General features: G+C 42.6%; 1 protein-coding gene across 6 annotated transcripts in view; it reads right to left on the bottom strand.

Annotated features, from left to right (window-relative positions):
• Positions 1-7,348, bottom strand: part of PCNX1 (pecanex 1) — a 171,357-nt gene extending 164,009 nt beyond the window's left edge. For all 6 annotated transcript variants that reach the window (XM_057734000.1, XM_057734003.1, XM_057734002.1 and 3 more), the window contains exon 1: positions 7,183-7,348. In XM_057734000.1, coding sequence (XP_057589983.1) covers positions 7,183-7,335 — 153 coding nt within the window. In that variant the 5' untranslated portion in view covers positions 7,336-7,348. The remainder of the gene's footprint in view (positions 1-7,182) is intronic.
• Positions 7,349-27,274: the final 19,926 nt, after the last annotated feature.

Below are 27,274 nucleotides of genomic sequence, written 5' to 3'. Positions count from 1 at the left end.
ACTTCACATGCATCCCCCTAAAGAAAAAAAAAAAAAAAGGTCTCAATACGGAGAGGAACACATAGACAGAGACACAGAATTTTTAAAAATTGCAGAATTCAGGTGGTGGGTACAGTTCTTTTGGCTTTTCTCTATGTCTGGAAATTCTCAAAATAAAATTCTGTAAAAACTTACTGAAAGTAACATCGGCTAGAGAAAGCAAACTACCTACTTAAATCCATGTATTCAAAGGCTTGAAAAAAATGGAAACTATCCTAGTTTTTAAATTTCCAAACGATTTACAACTTGGAATAATTTCTCAAATGGCAGAAAATATTCCATCTTTAACAAAAGACACTAAACCATTTTAGGAATCAATTGCTGTTTTGATAAATTCACAAGCTTTTCTACAAGTTGACAAAATGGCTGCTTTCTTAGAAACTTCATTTGTAAACCATCTCTGGACAATGTATCCTTAATTTATTTAGGAGACATAACAGAGATATAAGAGCTATATCTATGCATAGCCAATTATGGGAACAATTACATTCACCTTGATAGTAAATACTGAAAAAATTGGTAAGAAAAGACATAGGATATAGGTCAAAACAGATCATCCACTAGTCATTAAATTCTTCCTAAAGGACACAGAAAATACTCTAATACTAAATAATCATGTTTAATTGCTAATATGTAACTTTCCTGATTTAAGGATAACATTTTAGAAAATATAAATTATAAAATATGAAAATTTCAGTTTTAGTCATCATAACTAAATCTTGTTCACACTGATCTTTTTTTTTTTTTTAATACTGTTAAAGGGCTTTTATTTTATTTACTTATTTTTGGCTGTGCCTTGCAGCATGCAGGATCCTAGTTCCCCGACCAGGGATGAAACCCATGCCCCCTGTACTGGAAGCTTGGAGTCTCAACCAGTGGACCGCCAGGGAAGTCCTTTGTTTACACTGATCTTCAAAATATTTTTATTTTTATTTTTTTAAGCTCTTTAATTGGAATATATTTGCTTTACACTCTTGTACCAGCTTTTGAGGTACACCAAAGTGAATCAGCTGTATTTATACATAGATCCCCATATTCCCTTCCCACGGCAACTCCCTCCCACCCCTGTCCTGGCCCTCTAAGGCATCACCCATCATCAAGTTGATCTCCTTTTGTTATACAGCAATTTCCCACTAGCTATCTATTTTACAGTTGGTAGTGTAAATAGGTCTATGCTACTCTTTCACTTCGTCCCAACTTCCCCTTCGCTCCACACCCCAGCCCCGTGCCCTCAAGTCCATTCTCTACATCTGTATCTCCACTCTTGCCTTGTCACTGGGTTCATCAGTACCATTTCTTCAGAATTCATATATATGAGTTAGCATACTGTATTTGTTTTTCTTTTTCTGGCTTACTTCTCTCTATATGACAGTCTCTAGGTCTATCCACCTCATTACATATAGTTCTATTTCATTCCTTTTTATGGCTGAGTAATATTCCATTGTATATATGTGCCACATCTTTATCCATTCAGCTGTTGATGGGCATTTAGGTTGCTTCCATGTCCTGGCTATTGTAAATAGTGCTGCAATGAACATTATGGTACATGTATCTTTTTGGATTATGGTTTTCTCTGGGTATATGCCCAGGAGTGGGATTACTGGGTCATATCGTAGTTCCATTTTTAGTTTTTTAAGGAACCTCCAAACTGCTTTCCATAGTGGCTATACCAGCTTACATTCCCACCAACAGTGCAGGAGAGTTCCCTTTTCTCCACACCCTCTCCAACATTTATTGTTTCTAGATGTTTTAATGATGGCCATTCTGACCGGTGTGAGGTGATACCTCATTGTGGCTTTGACTTGCATTTCTCTAATGATTAGTGATGCTGAGCATCTTTTCATGTGTCTGTTAGCCATCTAAAATATTTTTAAATATTTAGGAAAGAATAACTTGAGGGCCTCAGAGAATTACTCACTAATTGGGATTTACTATTTTATACATGATAAAGATCAGCTACAGAGAGAAAATAACAATAAGATAACCAGGAAGAAAAAGCTGAAACCTTCACACATTTTATATAAATGGTTTCATTTCTGAATATAATCTCTCCATAAATATATACAGTATATATTACTGTATATATCACGTGTATATCTGTATATGTACAAAGTTGTTTACACAAAAAACATATGCTGCACTTTGAGTGACTTAAGGGTTTTTCAAGGCATTCTGTACTTGATTTTTCAGTAATTTTCTATTTTCTGTCTTGCACATTGATATGAACCTAACGTGGAGGTAAGATGTGACTCCATCATATACTACAGCCTACCACAGTACACTCCCACACCCAACTACTCTATGTTAGTTAAGGTGTTAAGTCTAAAGAAGGTTCACATATATAATTAAAGAATTCATCCAGCAAATATTTATTAAGAACCAAATATAAGCCAAACACAAGAGCAGACACTGGATATACACTGCCAGATAAATCAGACGTGGCCTCTGCCCTTATAGGACTTACAAGGCACTGGGAAGGAGAGGATGTTAGAGACTGCAAACAAGTAAGCAAAGACATAAATATGCATTTGTGACAGGCACTGTAGAAAAAAGTTATAGGACAGAATGATGGAACAGAGCGAGAACCTGTTTATCAGGTTAGGCCGCTGAGATGACTTTTAAGCCCAGAGCTAAAGACCCAGCAGCAGGCAGAAAGCTGAAGGGAAATGCATCCCTTCAGAAGACACAGCACGTACAAAGGCCCCACAGGAGAGCAGGCTCAGTAGGTTGAAGTAACAGAAAGGCGGCCATGTGACGGCAGCACAGTGAGAAACCTGCACAAACTGTAGACAAAGGCAAAACTGGCTTTGGTGAGGCCTTGGTAAGGATGATGGATTTTAAGTGCAAACAAAAAAGAAAAGAAAAAAAATTGAAGGATATCATAAAGGGGGAATGACATGAACAGACTGATGTCTTACTTTGTGGAGAAAGGGTTGAAAAAGGGCAAAAACAGAAGCTAAGGTAGTAGTGCAGACAAAAAATAGCATGAACTAGGAAGTGGAAAGGAAGGTTTGAGATACTCTGTCAGCAGAATTGATAAGATTTGCTCATAAGGCAAGGAAAAGGGGGATCGTATGAGCTACTAGATACAAGACGGTGCAATTAAGAGGACAAAGAGAAAGAAAACAAGTGTTTGCTTGTTTGTTTTGGGGGGGGGCAGTTAGTGGGAATCAAGAAGGGTTTTAGACATGCCTGTGAAACAACCGAGAGATTATGTTGGATAAGTAGCCGGATATAAACCGCTAGGAATCACGGGCATATGGATCAAGTTCTTTAAATTTATAAATTGACCTGGAGTGTTTACAAAACACAACAGGTCACACTCCAGATCATTTACATCAGAATGTGCACATTTTTAACATGTCCAAGTGATTCTGATGTCAACCACTTGTGTAAAGAGATTTTATTGTTATGGTTTATCACCTAGGGATATAACTCTTTACAGAAGAAAGCATTACGTTGAGGAACAACATGTGAAGATAATGGGTTGACTTACTATCTAACCTCCTCCAGTCATACATTACAGAGGAAATACTCTTCTAATTAGCTCTTTCAAATGACATTTATTGACGGCCGCTCTTAAGGTGAATAATTTCTTCTATTTAGTAAATATTGTCTTACAAAATACCTGTGAAACATCACACAAGTGAATAAATCAAAGTCCAAAGCGCGCCCAATCAGTAACAGAGCCAAGACTCAAAAATCAAGATGCCAACTCCAGTCTGCTTTCCACCACACGAAAATGCCATAAAGCTCATGCCCACAAAGCTCACCATCTGTGACATGGCATGTACACACATAATTATAACAAAACAAAATGGGGTGAGTGAGTTAAGGGAAACAGAAGGACAATGAAAGCAAAAAGGAAATGTTATTTCTTGATTTTCACTACTTAAACGTTTTATAATTGCAGAAACTAAAAATTCTACCTTTCAAAGTATCCACAAACGCTACTAATAGCAAAAGTGTTTGACCCCTTTACAAAAAGCCATTAAGACTCTTCCTAACTCAACATACAACCTCTTCAAAGAGGTCTTTAAAAAAAAAAAAAAAAAGATTGGGGGCGGGGGGGCCTGCCTGTAAAATGGCCTCAAAAGTCCTGTGTAACGAGTCACTAAGGGCTAAACCTCGGGTGTCCTCATCAGCAAAATGGGGACACAGTGTTTGGGACAAAGAAGCTATACACAGTTAAAAGTCATAATCATTTATAATTATTATTGGAAGAGCATACAAATAATCTATAACTGCCTGAGATTTTATTTTAACACGGAATGCTGGATTTTGGTTCAAATGTATACTTCAGACTATCTACCTCAATACTATAGTACTAGAATGTTTCCTAAAATGTTCACCAATCTTCTTTGCTAACTGCCCCTAGACTAAGATCAATCCCCTGACTAAAAGCTCAGGGTCATTCTGTACTTACCTTTTCACAACAGTTCTAATGCCTGTAATTGTTCATTATCCCCAAGCTAGACTTGAACTTGCTTGAAGGCAAAAGCTGTGTTTTGTTCATTTCTAATCATTCATTTAATATCTGAGTTCTTACTATGTGCTTGGCACTGATCTAGGTCTTGACAACACAGCAGTAAACAAAAAGTCTCTGCCCTCTCAGAGTATATAGCCTAATGGGATAAGAGAGACATTAAGTAATAAATATATACCAATTGGTAATAAGTGCTATTAAGTAAAGGAAGTATTGTAGGAGCTGGGAAGTTGCTATTTTACATAGGTTATCAAGGAAAGCCTCACGTATAACTGAAACCTGAATAAGTGCAGCATGTAAGTCATACAGATACCTGGAGGGGAGGAGTCATCCAGACAGAGGGAGAAGAGCAAGTGCAAAGGCCCAGAGGCAGGAAGATAGTGTGTGGGAAAAACTATAAGAAGGCAAATGGAGTTGGTGGGAGGGGAAACACATGGGAAGGGAGGCTCTGAGCTGAGTGCCAAGAATGACTTATGTTTTAAGGAATCACTCGGACATCTTTATGAAGAATAGAGAATAAAGAATGGAAGCAGAGACCCTCATTAGAACACTGCAACAGCTCAGGAGAAACACAATGACGGCTTGAACCAAGGGAGTGGTGATGATGATCAGCTGGATTCTAGTTAGGTTTTTGAAGATAAAACCCACAAGATCTGTTGATGAACTGGAATGTGAAGAGAGAGGAAGAGAATCAAGGAGAGCTTTCTAAAGGTTTAGGAAGAGTAGAGTTGCCATTAATTTAAACAAGAAAGTCAGAGGAGCATTATCTGGGTTCTGGGATAATAAAATCTTATTATCCCAGAACCCAGCAAATTGCCCAGCACACAGCAGACACTCGAATATTTATTTGTGAATTAAATGTAACTGAATAAACTCCCAAAATGAAGCAGTAAATTCAATGCATCACTTTCCACTTGTTCTAAATTTCCTTTGGTAATGTTTGTTAATAACGCCAAGACTCTTAGCCACTAACACAGGTCCCATGCTAACATGGAAACCTTACAGTGGAACACGGCAACCAAGCCTGACATCTCAAGAACTAGGTTCAGTTTTAAATTTACAATTCTCCTGGATATAAAAGAAAACTGCTATGAAAAGCTCTGTGACAGCCTGAGGATTCTTACACCCAAAGTAATTAAGCTGTTCATTAATGATGTCATATTCCTGGAAGATAGAGAAGTGCAAATAGAACTCCCTGGGCCAGAATTAACTGAAAATTATAACACTGTGTGATAAATTTTCAGAAAGGGACAAGACTGAACAAGTCCCCTAAAAAAATAAGCCATCAGTCACTCAGTATTTTTTTAAAGATGGCTTTTTTACCTCCATCAGCAGGTTCCTCCCAAACAATTTCAGTGAAAAATTAAAAGCTGCTTGAGAATGTGAAATGCAGCACATCTTCCTTCACTTTTTCTGCCAAGTAGTGTAAATGAGCTTCACTTAGTAAAGAACTGGGTATCTTCCCCTTTACAGTCATACTCCCAGATTTTCTAACCCAGCACCCTTACTACAGTTCCACGAAAAAGCACAAAGTTAGCAGAAATACGATTTTAGGCATTCTCCTAAAATAAAAAGTTACCGATCTTTCCTCCCTTCTGATTACTTTACAATTTTAACTGAAGCTTAAGTATCACATCTCTTCCACGTTAGTTTCCCTAAAGCCCCACCCTAAGCTAATGTGTCTTAAAAAAGAAAATGCGCTTACAACTTTCGGTGAAAATACAGCTTAAAAACCTAGCTCGTTCGGAGAAACTGATCGTACCGAATTCAGCAACAGGCGGTACTTTCCTTTTTCCTATCAGCACAAGGCCCTGAACCAACCCAAACAAATGTGCTGAAATGCCAGCCAGATTCCCCGCACTCCCCCCCCACCCCCTCCCACCCCGAGCCGGCCTGGAAATAACAGCGACTGACCGCGGAGCTGAGCAGAAAAGAACCAGCGGTAAGCAAAAACAGGATTTTGAGAGGCAGGAAGGGCGAGAGCCAGATTTTCAACCACCGCGTCTGAGCGAGGAAGAGCCCGGACGCCCCACAAACACATTCCACATGGGGCGGCACGCATGCTTCCCCCGCTCCAGAGGCTCCGCGCGCGGATGAGAGGCGAGGCGGAGGGAGAGCGCTCCCGGGAGAGGAGGAGCGAGAGCCCACCCGGGGGCAGGGAGCGCCCCGGGGGTGCCGGGCGCCCGAGGAACCCAGCGCAAACAGGCACGCGCGCCAGGGACGGATGCGGCGGCCCTCGGGAGCGGAAAGCTCGGCGCCCACCACCACACGGGGAGGCAGGGAGCACCACACGGGGAGGCAGGGAGCGCCACTCGGGCTTCACCCACCCGGGGAGAAAGCCTGGAGCGGGGCAGGGCCAGGACCCCCGAAGAAGGGGCCTAGGAAGCTACTACCTCCCAGGACACGAGCTGGGCGCCCAGGGGCGGGAGGTGGGGGCTGCTGCTGATTCGCTTCTCCCGTCATCCCTGAGACAGGGGAGCCCTCCAAGGAAACGAGAGTGGGGGGTACGGGTGGGGGAGGGGAGCACCGGAGCCGGGGGGCGCGCACCGGGCAGGGGAAGAGGATGCACCAGGGAGGCGCGGCCGCCCGCGGGAGCCGGGAGACCCGGCCCGCCAGGGGGGGAAGGAGCCGCCCTCCTCCCCGGCCCCCACACTCACCATGTAGAGGGTGAAGGGCAGGCCGAGCAGAAAGAGCCACAGGTAGAGGTGCAGCGCGTTCACGAAGGTGGCCTGGTGCGGGTCGTAGTACCAGCCCCCGCTGAGCGCGGCCCACACCCCCTGCCGGAGGATCTGCAGCGTCTGCGACCCCATCCCCACCCGGCGCCGCCGCCGCCGCCGCCGCCGTCCCCGCCCCGGCCCCAGCTCTGCCTCGGCCGCCGGAGCCCGCGGCTGCCCAGTCTACCCGCCCCCGGAGCTCCGGGAGAGCCGGCCGGCGCCTCGGCGGTCGCTAGGGCTGCTGCAGGAGGAGGAGGAGGAGGAGGCGGCGGCGGCGAACGAGGAGGAGCAGATCGAGGAGGAGGCGGCGAGCGGCGGGGCGGAGGAGAGCGGAGAAGAGGTGGGGACCGGCCTCCGGAGCGCCGCCGCCATCTTGTCTCCTAACACCCGGAGCCGCAGCCAGGCCCCCGCCGCCCGCGGCCCGCCAGCGCCGCCAGCGCCGCCGCCGCGACCCCCGCCGGCCGCCAGCCCTGGGCCCGGCGGAGAAGGAGCCCCGGCGCCCGGGAGGGACCGGGAGCAAGCCGCGCCCCCTCCAGCTCCTCCTCTCCTCTGCCTCCGCCCCTGGAGTCCGCTCCCCGCGGGCGCGCGCAGCGCCTCCGCCGGCGCGGGCGCCTCCTGGCGGCGCCCGGGGGAAGCGGACGCGGGCCCGGGGGAAGCGGACGCGGGCCCGGGCCGCGGGGCGGGGCTGCCCAGGTTCCGGAGACGGCGAGTCGCGGCTGCGGGAGACCGCGCCCTGTGCTCCTGGTACCCGAACCTGGCAAGCTCCTTCACCAGGCCGGAAACCAGGTCGTTCACTCCCCGAAAGCTTGTCTTTAGAACTTTGTCAGCCTCCTGGCTGACGTCTTACGGTATTTATTAAAGACCTAGAAACGATGAGGCTCGTATCTGAGATACTCATTGAAGGCCGGAAAGAATTAGGTACAGCTGATGACGGTTGAAAACTCACAAACGCACCCAATTTGAGCAAGAACTGTGTTGGCCCATAAAGCGATGGAGGTCCTTGACCGAGAAAAATAGCCACGGCCAGGATCGGACAGATTTACGACTTTCAAAGACTACTTTGGGAGGCTACAAATTTACTACTTCTAAATTAATAGAAGTTGCAAGAGGTGTAAAAGTATGGGGTGGACAGGTTGCTCATTGTACACGGTGGTTTTATTTTTTTAACGTGCTGTAACTTGGAGCCGTTTTTATCAATGAGCCAATTTAAACACGGGTGAAAGATTAACTGTGACTCCACCCCAAATCACAATAGGGTCTTGTACTTTTCTTTTTATAGCTGTAACGACTGGGAATCATTCTTGGCTCTGTGTAATGTTTATAAGGCATGTCTGATCTCATTGAATAAGATTTTTCTAAAAAAAGAGTTTGAAGTTTGAGTTTATGATAGCAATAAAAGTACTCTCTACTCCTGGATTAAAGTTGCTATAATTAATGAGAAAAGCAAGAGAGCGGAAAGAAGTCGGTGGTGACGTTTTAAGAAGAGTATTGAAAAACCAGTGCAATACCTCCCAGAGTCACACCACTTTACAGTTCAAATATTTCCACACCCATTTCGTTTGACCTTCACGATACTCCTGTAAGGGCAGCGTACAGACTAGCCTTATTCTATGGATTAGGAAACCCAAACGCAAAGAAACTAAGTGATTGCCCAAGTTCTCGGAAGTGATTGAAAGACCTGTAGATCCAGCAGTCATCCTACCTGCATGGACTGAACTTTGGAAGTTTATTTCTCAGCCATCTCCACCTTGTCCATTCAGATAAAAGTTTGAACTGGTCAATAACTGTTCAGCTTCTGGTCACCTGTGGCCAGTTTAAACATATGACCAGTTGTTCTCAAGAGTAATCCCAGGACCAGCTGTGTCAACATTGCCTGAGGACTGGTGAGAAATGCAAATCCTCAAGACTTCCCTGGTGGTCCAGTGGTTAAGACTCTGCACTTCCAATGCAGGGGGCCCAGCTTGGATCCCTGGTCAGGAAACTAGATCCTGCATGCTGCAACTAAAACCCGGCGCAGCCAAATAAGTAAATGTCTTTTTTTTTAATAGTTTATTAAAAAAAAAAGAAATGCAAATTCTCAGGCATCACTCCAGAGAAACTCTGGGTGTGAAACCTAGCTGTCTATTTTAACAAGTCCTCCAGAAGATTTTAATATACCTTCAAAGTCGAAACCACCATTGTAGAATACCATGCCCAGCCTTGATTTGTGTTTCCTTATAAGCACAGAGCCATGAAGTTCCAATAACATACCCTGAAAAAAGACGTGAATGAACACTGACCAAAATATACTTTAAAATATATTAGTATGTCTAAAAGCAAAATTAAGGTTAAATACGCAATTTTACAATTAAAAGAGTGTCCTTGAGTTTTTGTCACAGACACAAGGTACTGTCAAGTGTTCATTTGTTTCTTCTAAAGGAGACAGGAAAGTTCTCCGAGCAGGTTTTAGTTAGACGTGATCCCAGGCTTTTCCAATACAAAGGAAGATATAAACAAGGATAAAATTCCAATACCACATCAGTTTCACACCAGCAAATATCTGCTAGTTTAATGTAAAAGGATTAACTGTAATAGGGGTGAGGTGGACTGGAGGAAGTGGAGACCAGAACAAGATACATCCATGGAATTAGTGGCAGACCCAGCTGGCGTGATGACTGTGCAGACAGAAGACAGTATTTGGAGGGTATGTAACCGGCAGCAGCCAGGAAGGCAGCCAGGATCAGGCTGGTTCAACACAGAGAGTGTGCATGTGGTAAGCCAATGGGCAGCTGCTACGCAGCCTTGGGAAATCCAGGAGCAGACAGAAATTGGGAAATCATGGCAAGCATTAAGAGAGCGTGTTGCTTATAGCAAGGCCCAGCCTCAGTGCTGTCTTCCAGGTCTGGATTTCTCTCCTTTCGGGGAACCGATGAAAACAAATAGAATTCAGGTACTTGAGGGGAGGTACTGGTCAAGTGTGGAGGACAAGGACTTGGGCTCAGGGCAACAAGACAAGTATCCAAAGGCCAGATCTGGCAGACAGAGGGAGACTTAGAAACAAAGGAGGAACTTAATACCTAGAACTGAGACCGGATTTCATACTGATCACGGTTGATTTATGCTGAGGTCCCAGAGTATTAATACAGAACTCTAATTCCCCTCCAATATGGCTGGGATTGATCCAAGAGTCTAGAAGCGGGAGACATGGCACCAGTCACTGGGTAAAAAGGGGTCACCAGGATCAGAAGGCCCAGAAGATAGAAAAGACAGTTATAGACCACATCTTTCAGCTCTGGAGTGGTAAAAGCATTTTAGAAAAATGCTAATTAACTGACTTAGGGAGTTAGCCATTGAAAGAATTCGGTGAAATAGATGATCTTTCCCAGAGACTGACTTAGTGTTCGGGGTGGGGGTGGGAGGAGAGAGAATCCTACAGTGCTTTTTATCTATAGCTTTCAAAATGTTTATGAATGTTGCCACGACAAGCTTCCTATTTTATAAACAGGAAGCCGAGGCACAGAAAGGTAACATACGCTATCATACCCTTAAAATATAAGAGCAGGACAAAAATTGAGGAATCTAATTTGCTAAGTGTTAACCCTCTTAGCCATGCATAAAAGTCATTAATAATGTGACACTTAGCATGTCAAAGTTAGCAGCAATGACTTACTGCCAAACCACCACCTGACAGTTGCTCATCTTTCAGCTAATTCTATTAAAATTGTACTTCCTGACCAGTTCACAGGCCCCTTGGGGACTGGGAAGGCTCTGACAGTGGATGCTCTCCTCCTGCCTGAAAGGGACAAAGCTGAGTGTGCAAAACCTTCTAATAACCCCCACCCAAGCCCGCCTCAGAGCAGAGGCATACAGACAGCAGCTCTGGTCCATTTATACGGCAGCGATGATCTACTTAGACATCATAGCCACGTGTCCTACCGACAACCTAAATGTAGCAGGTATCCATATCTTCCTCCACACACACGCCCCCCAGACCAGCCCTTCTTATTTATTTCTCTTGGTGAACCAGCGTTTTCCCACTTGCTCAGGCTTAGAGACTCATGCACCCTCTGCCATGTCTAGTTTCCTAGCCTTTCTCTTGCTCCATCCTTCCTTTACCTTGCCAGATCAATCAATTTGGTGAATACTCTCATAAACTCAGACCCAACAGCCTCCTGTTGCCTCCAATCTCTCTTCAAAACCATTCTGCATTCCACCAACAAATTAATCTCCCCAATCCACTTTGCCCATGCCCCTCCTTTTCTTAGAAGCTTCCAATTCCTTTCTGGTGCCTACAGTACTAAAGACACACTCCTTAGCCAGGCATTCGAGGTCCCCCACCACCTGAATCACTATTTTCTCTAACTTAGCTCCTGTTATTCCCCAACATAAAACCTTTTAACATGAATGTCAGCATACATTTATTTATTTTTAATCAGCCCATTGGTTTATCAATTTCTGTCCCTGTCCTGCTACTGATGCCGTGTGCCTTAACTAGAAAACCGTACTCCTCCATCTGCCGTTTCATTATGACTATTTCAAACCCATTCGTCTATTTTTTGAATAGCCTAGAGTACTCATATGTTCCATTCATTTGGCACCTGAATGTGTACTTCTATATATTCCTCCAACTAAACTGTATATTCCTTGAGGTCAAGGCACTTCTCAGCGTGTCACACAATGCCTAGTAGCAAGCTGTCAAGATCAACTGACAGTCAATGTAAGCTGAATGAATAAAGCAACACAGAAAGCAATGACTTTTCAAAGATTTTAATCTGTTTTAGCATTTAGCTGGAAACTCTTCAACAGTCAAAAGCATTTCACCAGCATAAGGAGAAATGTGAAATAAATGTGAAGATAATTTGGGAGAGAAGGGAAGAGCCCTGCAAGTCTTCCCTGATTCTCTTCTTAGTCATTTGCTATATACCACTTTGTATCACATCAGGAAGATGAAAGTCAAAGGGTGGCTGGGGTGGGGTTTCCCAAGCCTTATGTAGTATAATTATAGAATACCAATATCTGGATTTGGAGCTAAATATCAATACATAAAATAAGAGCAGCTCAACATTCTTGGAAATCTCATCTCAACCTACACTGCTGGTTTTTTAAAATGTCAGTTCTGTATGATGAGTACTTTAGAACATGTTTTAATTACCATTAACTACTTCAGTAACTCACTATAGTTTTGTGTCATCCTAAGGGTATCTTCTGATGTATAATTTAAAACGCAACTCACTTAATCTTAAACTCACACACAATACATTTGTGGCAGGCAATGAAAGGAAAGGGGAAGTATATAGGATATTGCAAAACTCCCCAAATACTGGGAATCTGTGAATTATAAACAATATACCCATGCGTTATTCCCCATCTTTTGACATTAAAGAATTCTTCTATGTCAGATGTCTAATGTGTTTAGCTACAGCATATTAAGAAGCTTGTTTACCATTCTGATTCAGCCAGGGTAGCATAATTCCAGCAGGACCTATTGGGCCAACTGATGAAGCTGGGTGATTCCCTGAAAAGCTCAGCTGATTAGTAGTTACCAGTGTCATCTAGAGCATCTGCCTGAAGTTATGCAGAAATGAGAGAGGTGTCATTTCTGGAGGCTGGATGTCTGGTTCCCCTGGCAAAGAGCACAAAGAACATTCCTTGGTGGGAAGTAGTGTTTGGTAGTGGAAAGATAACGGGGTATGGAATCAGATAAACCTGTGTTTCAATCCAGAGTCTGCTACTTTCTAAATTAGTCATAGCCCCAAGTCAAAAACTCCAAGCAGAATTCAAGAATCCTGGGGAATTCAATGTTGTAGACTCATTGCATTTAGTTTTGAGAGCTGCAGCTTTTTTCTAATGGCAAAAATGAACATCCCAACAATGTAATAAAAAGATCTTTCCTTTGGAGAATTTTCACAGCTTTCTTTATGGAAACCTTGTCAGCGCATGGGAATGTATTTCTTACTAGTTTGTTCATTTGGTTTGAATTCGTTTGGTTTGGTTTTGGTTTTGGTTTTGGTTTTGGTTTTGATTTTTGCTTTTGCTTTGGTTATTGTCACTGGAATTCAGCAAGTGAGCATATATAACCATTTTCTAACTATGCACAAAGAGTGTATTTTGTGTATACGTCCCAGGGGAGCTTGATATAGTCAGGATAAAATCTCTCCAAGAAAAAAAATCAGTAGAGATCACGATGCAAAGTGAAACCTCCCTGTTTTTCTAGTATTCTCGCTCTCTTTCTCTAAGTATTTCCATCTTTTAAACTCATTATGCTCTCAAGTCCTGTGACAAGTGTTTTGCAATGTATAGTCCATGAACCACCCAAATCACAATCTTTTATTGAAAACATAGACTTCCAAGTTATGGCATGTCTATACATAGGGTGTTGAAAAACTCTTCCAGTGTTGGGAATCCCTGAATTAGAGAATTAATACATACACCCATTGTTTTCCATCTTTTGATAAAAAAAAAAAAAAAAAAACAGAATTCCAAGCAGCCAGTAGAATATTGAAGTAGCTTTTAATGAACCAGCATGGATTGATCTTTAAGATATATGTTTAAGTGCAATTAAAAAGTGTGGAACAGAGTGTATAATATGCTATTGTTATATATATATAACATTGAATACATAATCCTTTTCATATATATATATATAAATATGTATAAAAAATCCTATTATATATATGTATTATATATATATATAAATAGTATTATGTATTCAATGTCCCTAATGGGACATCTGAGAAAATGACAGCAGAAGTTACCACGGATCTTATTTATTGATTGAACCTGGTGTACCCCCAAAAAAATAAAATAAAATAAAAAAATAAAAAAAAATAAAGGCAATGGAGATATAGAAATAAGAATCCATCTACTTCCATGCGTAGTTTAAGTGCTTAAAGAAGTAAAGACTCCTTTAAAAAATGCTGAAGGCATAAAAAAAAAAAAAGAAGTTACCACGGGAGTGAAAGACCTACTTTTCCTTGTATGTCTTTGTACTCTCTGAATTTTATGCCATTCACATATTAACCATTTTTAAAAAGCAATTAATAACTTGGAAAAATAATGCAGATCCCTAGACTCTACTCGAGACTTACTGATTGAAATCTCTGATATGGGGCCCAGAGATCTGCATTTTTGATAAGCTCCCTATTCTGCAAACTGGTATTGAGAACCACTGTTTCTGACCTCTCCTTTTTAAAATTTTCTTCCTTCTTTTCTTTCTCCTGACCCCTCTCCCACCACCACCATAACACTTCTCCTCCCCTCACTTCCTTATCTAGTTTAGGTCTCATGGTTTTGCAATTCAATCATTCCATGGCTAGTGCTTTTTCACTTCTTTACCTCCCACCCTTGCCATCAACCAAAACCTAACAGTGGACCTATCTTCCTTTTCTGCCCCTAGCACACAGGCCAACTTTCCAGGTCCTAATTTCAGCTGCTACCCGGATTTTTCCTGGCAGTTCTTTGGTTCTTATTCAGTACCTGTTGCATCCCTCTTAATGACTTTAAAAATCTCACCAATATTCTCAAGACGTCTATATCATTCTCACTCCCACAGCACAAAGAAAACAGAGGATGTCGGACTGTAATCTCAATTTCCTGCCCTTCTACTTCTAAGTTTATCTACACATTTATGCATCTTTTTTTTTTTCTTCTCTTAGTGGAAGAGGTGTTGTTGTGTATAAGGACATGGTTCAACCCGTGCTCTGGACCCCATCTCCTGAAGTCGCTAACCCATACTGTTAACCTTGGTCCCTTAGGCACCACAAGCATTCTCTTTCTATTGGCACTTTCCTTCTCATCCCTAAGACTTCTGTCTACTCCAACATCCATCCTCATTCTCCTCTTCTTCACGGCCAAGCCTCTTATGGGAGAAACAATGTTCTTCTTCTTGAACTTAACTCTCATCCCTGCTCTTGCCCAAATCACCAGTGATTTCCAGTTGCAAAGTCCAACAGGCATTTTTCAGTCGCTATCCTAGGTAATCTTTTTCCCTCTTGATCATTGCTCTCTCTTCTTGGTTTCCTCTTAGCTCCCTGATCGCCCTAGACCCAAGTGTCCTTTATGGGGATCTCATCTCCCTTCTACTCTTCAAAGGTGGCCAGGGGATTAATACAGAAAAAAATTCTTATCATCTACCTCCAGAATTCTCCTTGGTCCAGAAGATGCTAAAGCCTCCCAGTTGCAATCGTGTAACAACTCTCAGCTTGTGGGAATTAACCAGAAAATGAAAACAAACTCCATACAAGGGGTGATCAGAAATATGACGTCTCAGAAATATTTGCAAAAATCATCGTCTCAAGAAGAGAAAAATGAACTCTGCTTCAAATATTACAGCTGTAATCTAAATTTGCTTTCTCTGTTTTGTTTATTTTAAGTCCCTCACTCCTAACAGCCTCAGGTTTACAAGGAATTCTTGAACTTCCTAATCTCTAATTTATGAGGAGCATTTTATAAGCATTTTTTAATTTATTTTTTAGCCTTCAGGCTTGTATTTTGAAAACCTGACATTAACTTATTAGGGGTTTGCTTGGCCCAGCCTCTCTACCATTCTGCTTCCAAGTGGCCTTTTTGACTGGATGTAGTTTTTCATCATAAAAGTAATATATTCACATTTTTAAATCTGAGAAAACATGGAAAAGGGATAAAAAACTTTGTGACCCCCCTACTGGGTCACAATCACTGTAAATATTTGGTATCTTTGTGCTCAGCGTCTCCACCTCTTCCCCCCAACTTATTTCAGTACCATATTCTAATTGGAGTTCAGAGCCTGATTTGGAAAGTTTTTATGTCAACACATGCCATGTGCCTTGGCAGTTTGCTAAGTCTGAGAAACTTCAGAAGGCATTTTTTTCCTTCTGACTTACCCATGTGTTTCACTTCAATTCTTGGAAACATATTCCTCTGTGCAATCTGGGTATTAGCCTATGGCTTCAAGTAACAGAAAATTCAATTTAAACTCACATAAACAATAAGGAAAAGTATTGCTTCATACAACTGCAAGTCCAGGGGGTAGGGCAGGCTTCAGAGGCAGTTTAATTAGGCAGTTTAAAAAGTAATCTGGATCTACTTTTCTACAGTACCCTGAGAAGACCTCCTCTATGTGTTGGCTTTGACCTTGGACCACTTGCTTCACAGATGCAAAATTGTTTCATATAGAAATGCCATTGACTTGGGCAAAGTTCACCTAAGAGCAAGGAAACTTCTTTCCCAGGAGCCTCTAGCATTCTTGAATCAACTCCTCTTCTCAGGGCAATGCCACACACTGACTTCGGCTATAGTTCCTGAACCAATTACTGGCCATGGAAATGGAATTACCCTTAGATCAGGCAGTCCCAGATGTGGACTGAGACACAGGGGGTATGTTTGGAGAGGCAGGTGCATAAATAAAACTGGATTATGTTAAGGATCAAAGAGGCCAACCCAATATTTCATTTTGCACATTTGAGGAATATCTAAAGCATAAATTCGTGAAAGTAGAGTTAATGCCAATTGCTTTACCTAGCTGTTGAACCAACTAATACTCCTACTAGCAGGGTATGAAAGTGCCTATTTCAGAACATCCTCATCAACAAAAATTGGTATCAGACTTTTGCGTCTTCGCTAATTTGATCATTGAAAATTGATATCTCAGTGTAATTTAAAATTTCTTCTATTGTGAGTGAGGCTGAATCACTTTCATTTGTGCTTTCTCTTCCAGGCCCTGCCTGGTCATATTCTTTGCCCATTTTTCAATGCCTGCCTTGAAACGCAGGCTTTGCACTGTTGGTCTTTTCCTTTCTGATTTGTATGAGTTCATATGTTAAGGAAAAGTAGTCTTTGGTCTGTAATAGAGCTGCAAATATTTTTATCCAGTTTGTCCTTTGTCTTTCAACTTTGCTTATGGTTTTTCTATGCAGAAAATTCTTATTTTATGAGCTCGAATATATAAGCTTTTCTTTTATAGTTCTGGGTTTAATGTCACAATGAGAGAGGCCTTCCCTACTCTATGGTGAATCACTCTTTTAGCTTCTTCTAAAAGAGAAGATGGTTTCATTTTAGACATTGAAATATTATATCTGCTTAGAATTTATCCTGGTCAGGTGTGAGAAATCAATGCAACTGATTTTTTCCCATTTGACTGACTTTAATTTTACACTATTTAATAATGATATCTCTTCTTGTTTTGTGACACTCAAGGTATTGCCAATATTCTCTACAAAAGTTTAAAAATCTAAGTTTTCATTGACTGTAATTAGCAAAACAATAGCCCAGAGAGTTTCTGTAACTCACCCTAGGCCATGGTGTATTTTGGGGCTTGGGGAGATCATGGGATGAAAAGTTCTTGAAATCATACGAAAAACAACGCTTGTTGCATTTCCATCATTTGGAAATGTGCTTACGCAGGACATGTACTCACAATATAAACAATTAAAAACAATAAAGACTGACAAGTGATTTAAGTCACTTAAAACTGGCATGTTTAATGTTCTTTGGAATAATTTAGGCTCTTTTTATACAGGCCATGATTAATCTCCTATAGCATCTGGGCAGGTAGCTGGCTCTTGTGTGCATTCTAACATGCTGTTGAGCCCCCTCCAATGCTCCCCATGGAGAGGGGAGCCAGCAGCAAAGACAGAACAGAGACACACCTTGGTTCCTTAAGCTGTGGATTTTGGCAGTGGGAGTGGCCAAATTTAGAGGACACTCTACTGAACTCCCTCTCACTGCAAGGAGAATATAATATGCATTGTAATTCTCTAGTTGGATGGAAACTAACATCTATCCACAGCAACAGTGTCATGGTCACTGCTGAATAAAAATCCTTTGACAAGCATGAACAGACTTCTGCTGTAGCACTGTCACATCGCATTATTATTATTTGTTTACTGCTCTGTCTTTCCCAGGAAACTGGGTGTTCTCTAAGGGCAGAAGCCCTTTTTCTTCTTTGAACCCCTATAGCTTAGCACACTCAGCCCTCTTTAAAGGAATGTGCTTATTGCACACTTTCTCTCTGACGTGAGAAGTCTGCTTATATTCTCCACTCTTCAGTACGCACCATTTGTTGAGTAGCTTCCTTGTGTCAGCCGCTGAACTAAAACACTTCACATACATTACCTTTTCAATTCTCACAACAGCTCTGTGAGGTTGGTACTGTTATTCTCCCCATTGTAATAGTGAGGAAACTAAGGGACAGAGAGGTTAAGTAACTTGCCCAAGGTCACAGAGACAAAAAATGGTGGAGCCAAGATTCCAATCCCTGATGGTCTGACTCCAGTGCCCACTGATCTTAATAGATACATCACATTGTTTCTCCCCAATCTGTTTGAAAACAAAGCAAAATTCAATGTAAAATAGTACCTACACTTTTGCCTTCCAGAACAATGTCATAATTCAGCCCATGGGATATGTTTTTATGATTGCTGTTATTTGTCTAGGAAATAGTTTGATGTTCCTCTTTGATTAATCCCACTCCAACCCCACCCAGGGCAAGAGAAGAAGCGAGTGAAACAAAGAAGGCCAAATTACTTTGTATACAAAATAAATAGGAATCTGTGAGTTTTTAGCTGGCCGCTCAAGAGACAGCATAAGGCACCCGAAAGAGATGAGCGGGGCATGAGAGAGCGACAACTGGATGGGTTAGTGAAACCCTATGTAAGATCATGGCCAGTAGGGAATTTCCTGTGGTGAGGAAGACTTGAGAAATGTTTAAATAACCCTGAACCACCAGCAATAGTTTGCAGCCTAAAATAAGTACATGTAAGAGGTGTTTTGCCAGGATTTGCAAAAAGGGAGAAAGAGGAATGGTCCTAGGAAGCGGGCAGCAGATGCAGGAGTTGAAAGGAACAGTTTGGAACAGAAAGTAGCAGTGAAAAAAGGCAAATAGCATCAACAGCCCACTGCCAACACAAAAGCCACTCAGAAAGCCATGGGAAATACTGGGAGTGACTGTCCACCTGTGATCTGGGGCTTGAGCAAAAGTGGCTCCCCAAAACTGAAGGGCATAAAGATGGCTGAGTTCTAGTAACAAACTTTTCTCCCTCATCTATGATTGAACACAATTGCATTTGCTCAGCTGCATCACATAAAAATTTCTACCAATGTGCTTATCCTTTTAGTGTCAGTGTAGATCCGAGTTTGAGCCTCAGCCCTGTTGACATTTTGGGATGAGTAATTTTTTGTTGTGAGGGGGCTTGTAAGATGTTTAGCAGCATCTCTAGATGCCAGTAGCCGTGGCAAACCAGCCTCCGAGAGTGACAATAAAAAATGCCTCCAGACATTGCCAAGTGTCCCAGGGGGTGCAGAAATCACAACAGCCCTATTTTGTGTAAAAATGGTTCCCAAACATATTTTGAGTGTCTCTACTAAGTCACAGTAAGTGGTACAGCTTCTGAGCATCTGCAGAGTGGCCAGGAGTGATGCTGCAGCAAGTTCCCAGGTCTTTAAGAATATTTACATTGTATTTGTGTAATAGTAGCATTTACAGCTTGCTATAGCCTACATTACAGAGAAAGTGATAATATTGCCATTAAGAGAACATTGTAGAAGGGGAAGCTGAGACGAAGCGAGAGTGTAGCAGGACATATATATACTACCAACTGTAAAATAGATAGTGGGAAGTTGTTGTATAACAAAGGGAGTCCAACTCGAGGATGGAAGATGCCTTAGAGGACTGGGGCGGGGAGGGTGGGGGGGACTCTGGGGGGGGGGAGTCAAGGAAGGGAGGGAATACGGGGATATGTGTATAAAAACAGTTGATTGAACTTGGTGTACCCCCCAAAAAATAAAATAAATAAATAAATGAAAATGAAAAAAAAAAATAGAACATTGTAGTTTTCACAGTATGTACAAACCAAAATTAAGAGTTGGTTATACAAGTTTTCCCTCTAAGCAAAAGTCCCCTACATTAGTGTGTGTCTGTGATGGGTACCCAGCGTTGATAGAGAGTAGTAGCTCCCAGGAACTGAACTGTGTGTTGCCAGTGTCAGATCTGTCGGGAAGGCTGCACGATGAGCTCCAGTGATTCTCCACCTGTGTCTTCTGGAGATATTCTAGGTGGATGACATCCACAAAAGCAACACACTCCAGATTCAAACTTTGGTCAAAACGAGTGTTTTGCAGGGAAGTGAAGCATGGCAATAACTTATAATCACGACAACTATTACCATCTCCACCAGCCATGGTCTTCCAGGGCTATCGCACAGGTAAAACTGATGTGCGTGGTTCCTCAGGGAGCTGGCTGCAATTTGACCCATTCTCCTTGCTCCAAAAGCACATTTGAATATGAGAAAGTGAGAGAGACATCACCTACTCTGATTTATGATTCTAAAATATATCACCATTACACCTGAAACTAATATGTTATATACCAATTTTACCTCAGTTTAAATAAATAAATGAATAAATAGTAAACCACCACCAAATCTAACTTTTTGGTTAATGACACATTATTGTGTGACATCTCACAACTGATTGCCACACAGTGGACTAGAACCTCTGGTTCATTGGGAAGGATGTAGGATTGAGATTCAGAGAGACTGGGTTCATTTCTGGATTGTAACTCACTGACTTTTGCTTAAGAAAAGGAGTCTCCTTGCTCATGTGTAGAATGCATAATAAACTAACCTCTTTCCCTCAGGCTTGTTGAGAGGATTAAATGAGGTTTAAAACAATCTGCTGTAAATTGCTGAACAAGTGTCAATCACTGCCATCACCTCCCCAAACCACCAGTGCCTTGCACAGGTGACCCAGTCCAGCCCTGTAGGGTGTCTGGCTTTTTCCTGCTACTAGCCCATAGGAATAGCCTCCTCAGTGGTGTGGTACATACGTTATTTTCTTAAGGTGAAAAAGTTGCTATAGGAGGGTGAGTTGAAATACTAATCCAACCCAAAAATGTCAGGTCTGCTTCAGCAGCTGCTAACGGAAAGGAATTATCCCAGCTCCTATTTCTTGCAGCTCCTGCAGAGTCAAACAGCAGCTGAGAACCAAGATTCTCCACCACTAGTTCCTTTCTCAGCATTGTAGGCTAGGTCAGTATCCTGGGATCTGACATTAACAATTAGGAATTTCTTAAGCAGCAGCAGATGGGGAATGGCAACTGTCAGTGCTAAAGAAATATGTTGAAACTCATTTTTTTTTACAGTCCAAGTCATGAAGATAGACAAATATGCTGAGTTCACCCATTCCCCTCAATATAGGGCAGTCATCTTGATGGTGACACCATCCTGGTGGTGCTAAACAGGTGACCTATTCTGTCAGCAACGGGATCCAGAGCTTTTGGAACACCATGTGTCTCATTATGTCATCTAGCGGGAAGAAAATGTTGACTAAGCCTCTAAGGTCCCAAGGGTTTTAATTAATAGGAAAATTTGATTCAATCATAGTCATGAAACAAATGGAAAGGAAACCAGGCATCAGAGTGATAAGGGTGGGGAGCCCAGGCAGGAAGCGTGTAGGCAAATGCCCTACGGGCTCGTGATGGGCGCTGTTGCGAGTCAAAGCTGGACTGTCGAAGAGACTGAAGCAGATTCTTGGCCACAAATACGGAGCCTGGGAGCTACCTGCACTGTCATCCTCATCATGTTCTTCTCTTCTCAAGCAAACTCCACTTCCTTTCTTTCTCTTCTGCTTTCCAAGTACTCACCCATCAGCTGTTCCATCAGAGGCTGCCCTTGCAGGAATGAGAGGCTTCACTATCCTTCCCTGGGTAAGAACAGAATGAGGAAAATATCTCAGGATATTTTTTTACCCTCCTCTCTCCACTCCCGTGAACATCTACTACTCCCAATGCCCACAATCTGCTCCTCTTTGCTTAAAAAATTCAAACCATCCCCAATGGCTCACCAATTCTAAGAAACGTTCCTTGACTTCCCCGGCACCTATGAATTTTTTCTTTTTTTGTAACACCTGCAACTTGTACATAGTGCAGTTAATAGACACCTAGACATATTTTTCTCTGTTTCATGTGTGCTGACCTTTTCTTCCCAAATAAGATTATAAACCCCTGAGGACAGGAACCACATCTTAAACTTCTTGAAATCGCAAGCCTAATTCTATGATTTGCCAGTTAGTCCAGCTGAGGCCCTCAAGTATCTCTAGAGTCTAGGAGAATTTAAGGAGCCCTAAGCTGGTTTCTCTAGAGAAAGGCATCAGATCAGCCTTGCTGTGGGGACTACACAAACCTTTTCCCTGATCCTAGTCTCATGCCTGGGGATCAAGTCCCTAGTGGCCTGAATCTGGGTCCCTTTTCAGGGACCCTTGTTCTATCCTATCTGTTCTGGATTGAGTGTGGGGCTCTTGTTCCTGTCAGTCCTCCCAAATTCCACCTGTGAACTACATTCTGCAAGAATCAGTTCCCGTGACCCACTACCCACAGCGGCTAGTGTGGATTTCAGGCTGCCTAGACCTCTCTACCACATGGGTTATCGTCCACTCACATCTAGTTCATCTCTTCCCCTCCCTGGCACTGCCGGCCAGCCAGCTTCTCAGTCTGACTCTTTCTGCCAAGACCTTCTGGGAATGTCTGCCTTGCTCCAGGGCTTCTGGCTGGTCTGTGTGTCCTTTCCACTCTGCCATCAACTAAGCCATCATTCTGAAATTAAAAAGAAAAAAATTCACCTCTAAGTTGGTGACAAGTGTGCATGCGTGCACACACACACACATTTATCAGATGAGAAGATTTCCACTACCTTCCTAAATTTAAACTCTCCCTTTTGGGGCATTTATCATCATTTCTAAGTCTGCCAATGTCCAGCTTGGGATTTTCTTTAAATCAAAGGGGCCCTTAGAGATCATTTACTCCAACTCTCTTATTTTATTCCTAGTCTCTATTTTGCTACCCTACGTTTATGCTTCTGTTTAGAAGCTAGTGGCAGAGGACTTTGCTAATGATAACTTTAGCGAGGAACTTTCCTCTTCTGTTAGTAAACTGCCACGGTGCTAGAAGACTTCATAGAAGGTCTCAACTTGGGAATCTGTTACCATTAAAATGTGTTTATCCGTTGCTGAGATGAGATCATTTCCTCCTCACCCCAGAAAGGAGACACATATACGCTGTAAAAGTACTCCCTCCCTCTCCCCCTCTCTCTCTCTTCCTCTCTCTCTCACTCTTAATGTGATCATCCAGCTTTCTGTCTGGAACAATCAAAATACCTCCCAGCTGGAATGACAGCATCATTTTCTTGACGCCGAAATAGAACAGTGATAAAGCAAGTCCCAGCAGGCACAGCAGCATTGCACTGCTTTTATGATTCATATTTCAAAAATGATGCCATGAGACCAAAAATGCAAAGCAGAGTTTGTTATGTGTTGGCAAAAATACAGTTAAGGGCAGTCACCTCAGCCATGGCTTTCAAGCTCTGGAGGAAGAAACACCACTACCAATTTCTCCTCCTCACCCCAAGGTTGCCATGGACACTGGGATTTTCCGGCAGCCATTCCCTCACTACACTTTATGCTGTGAGTGGGTTAAGAAAATTGCAGTCTTTCCCACGTGGTGATCTTGCTATAGCTTTGGAGGTACTAAGCAGAAATGTGTTGGAAATAGCATCACCAGGATTACGTCCTGCCTAGACCCTCCTCTTGACCAGGGGCTGTCTTTGGCTACATTTTCCTAACTTAGGATCTACAGGGTGTGTTTGTTCCTCCCCTCTCTGCTTTGCTTGGAGAGGGAACTCTCCCCACTACAGAAAACCCCTGGGAATTTCCTCCCCCTGCAGGTTTCTAGTAGCTTATTTCCCACTTTTTACTTTGACTTATCTTCTTTGAGATCCAAGTAAGGAAAACAATGCTGGGTTAACTCTTTATGAGCCGTGTAACTGTAGGACAGTGCCATTGGGAGGAAAACAGGATAGAATTCAGAAAAGATGGGTTTAAGTCCTGGGACTTCAGTCAGCTCTTTGACTTCAGGGTATTGCAAACCCTCCTTCTTTAAAATGCAGGCACTAATGTTTAATCAGCTCGTGTCATCTATGGAGAACTCAGGGTTTTTTGAGTAGAAGCTGCTGCCTTCAAGTAAACATCACCCTGTCTGGGGACTTATTCCTGGACATTGGGTATGAGTCAGTGAAAAACCCCAAATGATCTATGCATCAGTTGCTATTTTATACTTTCTCATTAACAAATGAGAAAAAGGGCTTAGCTCAATTTGCTGGAATCTCCCCCAGGACAGTTCATTTCTATTTTGAAACCATTGTTGGTAAATTTTCATATTAAAGGAGAGGCTTATATCAAATGAGAAGAAATGAAAGCAGAAATGAGGTAGTTTATATAGTCTCAATTTCCATGGCTCTAAAATCAATGATCAGTCAACACACAGCTCAACCAGAAAAACCAACATCCTTTGTTATAGGCTGAACTCTAAGATGTCCCTCAAGATTTCTGACCCCTGGTGTCTCCAAGCCTTCTCCTAGTTGTTCGGTTAAACACTAACCTAGGTGCTGCTGTGAAGGAATTTTGCAGGTGTAATTAAGGTCCCAAATCAGTTGACCTTACGATAGGGAAATTGTCTGGGTGGTCTTGACCTAATTGCACAGCACTTTAAATCTGCAACTAGAGGTCAGAGGCAGAAAAAGTCTGAGATGTGAAGTATGGGAAAGATTCGACCAAAAGGAGATTCTCCATTGCTGGCTTGGGAGATGGAAGAGCCAAGTGATGAGAAACGCAGCATTTCCAGGATGGATGAGAGTGGGCCCCTGGTGACAGCTGACCAGGGAATGGGGACTTCCTCCAGCTGCAAGACACTGGATTCTGTGATCACCAGTATGAGCTTGGACAACTCTGAGCTCCAGATGAGAACACAGCCCAGATGATACCTTGATTCAGCCTGTGAGACTCTGAGCCAAGTCATGCCCTTCCCAGATGCCTGACCCATAAAAACCATGAGATAATAAATGGGTGTTATTTAAGGTGCTAAATTTGTGATAATTTGTTACTCAGCGTGGAAAATGAATACATACTCCATAAATGGTTTAAAAGCTTCTCATCCAAGACCAAAATCCAAACTCCCCAGGACAGAAACCTACCAACCATTGTGAATGGGATCTATCAGGCAAGCCCCTTGCTGCTCAAAGTTCGATGCATGGACCAACAGTATACACATAACCCTGGAGCTAGTTAGAAATGTAGCCTCTCAGACCCCATCCAGATCTACTGAGTCAAAATCTTCATTCTTACAAATCCCCTGTGACTCATATGCATATTAAAGTGTGGGAGGCACTGGTTAGCATTCTAATTCAGAGCTGGAGAAGTGGAATCAGCAAAACCGGAATTGCCATCCTGGCTCCGAGTTTTACTAGCTGTGTGGCCTTGGACAAGTTGGTTAACCTCTCTGAGCCTCTATTAATCTGTAAAATGGATCAAACAATAGTACCAGCTTCATAGGGCTGTGGGGAGGCTTAAATGCAACAGTATGTAAAATGTGTTAGCCCAGTGTCTGGCATGCAGTAAGGGCTTAATAAATGTTGGTTGTTATTGGATTGGGCACTAAGAGCTGGGTGAGTTTAGAATAAAGGACAAAACCCACATCATTTGGAAACAATGCGGGATCACTGCAGTGAACGTCCTCCTCTGATGAAATATGACATCACGGATTCCTCAGAGGCTACAAAAGGTTGTGACTTTGGATTTCTACCCCAGTAAGCATCCCCTGATGCCAGGCTGGGTCAGCCATGTCCTCCCATCTTGAAAATCATCTCTTGTAACCACCTGTGTCTCCCCTCCCCCCCACCCTTCCTTCCAATCTCTCCTGCCAGCATTAACCTATTAACCTCGCTGGGCTCCACCTCACTTAGCTAATGAGATCTGGCCAGAAACCATAGAGACGGTTGTCAGAACACCCGAGCAGGTGGTATCCTTGGATTTCAATGACAGCTCACCCTGCAGAAAAGATGAATAGATATGCTGGCTGCAGAGCATAAGCCGTGCGGCTGTTTTAACAGAAATCAAAGGTTCTTTTCATTTTTGCTGCAGGAATGGTGACAATGGTGATAGCAGCTCAGAGTATAAGAACAAATGAGCACACCGACAATTACAAATGGCCAGTACCTAAGTGAGAGAAGTCATCTGGGATCAGATCTGGAGAGGCCTGGCTCCCTCACCTGGCTTCTCTGTTCTTGGCAAACGCTCCTCTCATTTGCTTTATCTTCTCAGCCTGAGCCGAAGAAATCTCTATGGTTCAATATAAGTAATGAGGATGATATTGATAATTATAATAGCTCTCATTTGTTAAGATCTCCAAGTGCCAAGCACTTTCCATGAATTATTTATATTCGTTACAACAACTCTGTGTGGTAGACATTATTATGTTCTTTTTTAGTCAAGGAAACGGAGGCTCAGAGAGGTTAAGTGGCTTGCCCAAGTTTACACAGCAGATAAATAGTTGCTCTTGGATTCAAACCTGGGTCTGCTAGACTCTGAAACCTCTGCTGTCTTCACTTTGTCTCTACAACATAGCTGTTGTCCTGACTCCTTGTCTAGGCTCTTGACTCTCTGCTGAACCCAGTACTTGGGCCTTTGATGCTATTGCCTGGTCAGCTCCTTCTCCTTCTCCTTCTCCTTCTCCTTCTCCTTCTCCTTCTCCTTCTCCTCCCCTCCCCTTCCTCCTTCTCTTCCTTTGCCTCCTCCTCCTCCTCCCCCTTTCCCCTTCCTCCCCTTCCTTCTTCCTCCTCTTCTTCTTCTTCTTCTTCATCTTCCTTTGTTGAAGTAACTTGATTTACAACATTGTGCTAATTTCAGTTGTATAGCAAAGTGATTTGGTGATACCTATATATATGTATATGTCTATATTCTTTTTAACATTTTTTTCCATTATAGTTTATTAGAAGATATTGACTATAGTTTCCTGTGCTATACAGTAAATCCTTGTTGTTTATCTATTTTATATATGGTAGTGTGCATCTTTTAATCCCATACTCCCAACCAGCCAGCTTCTGAATTGCCTTTCCTCTGTCCTTCCCAGGTATGTACCACTTCTGGGTCTTGTCTTCTCTACTCAGAGACTCACTTGTCTGACCCTTGGAAACATGCAGCACTCACCTATTTCCTGTTGGGCCACATGGTTCTGATCCAGGATTTCCTCATCTCA

This window comes from Hippopotamus amphibius, chromosome 4, assembly GCF_030028045.1.
Source record: "Hippopotamus amphibius kiboko isolate mHipAmp2 chromosome 4, mHipAmp2.hap2, whole genome shotgun sequence".
NCBI lineage: Eukaryota > Metazoa > Chordata > Mammalia > Artiodactyla > Hippopotamidae > Hippopotamus > Hippopotamus amphibius.
Note: the sequence above shows the minus strand (reverse complement) of the source record. Positions and strands in the feature narration are given on the sequence as shown.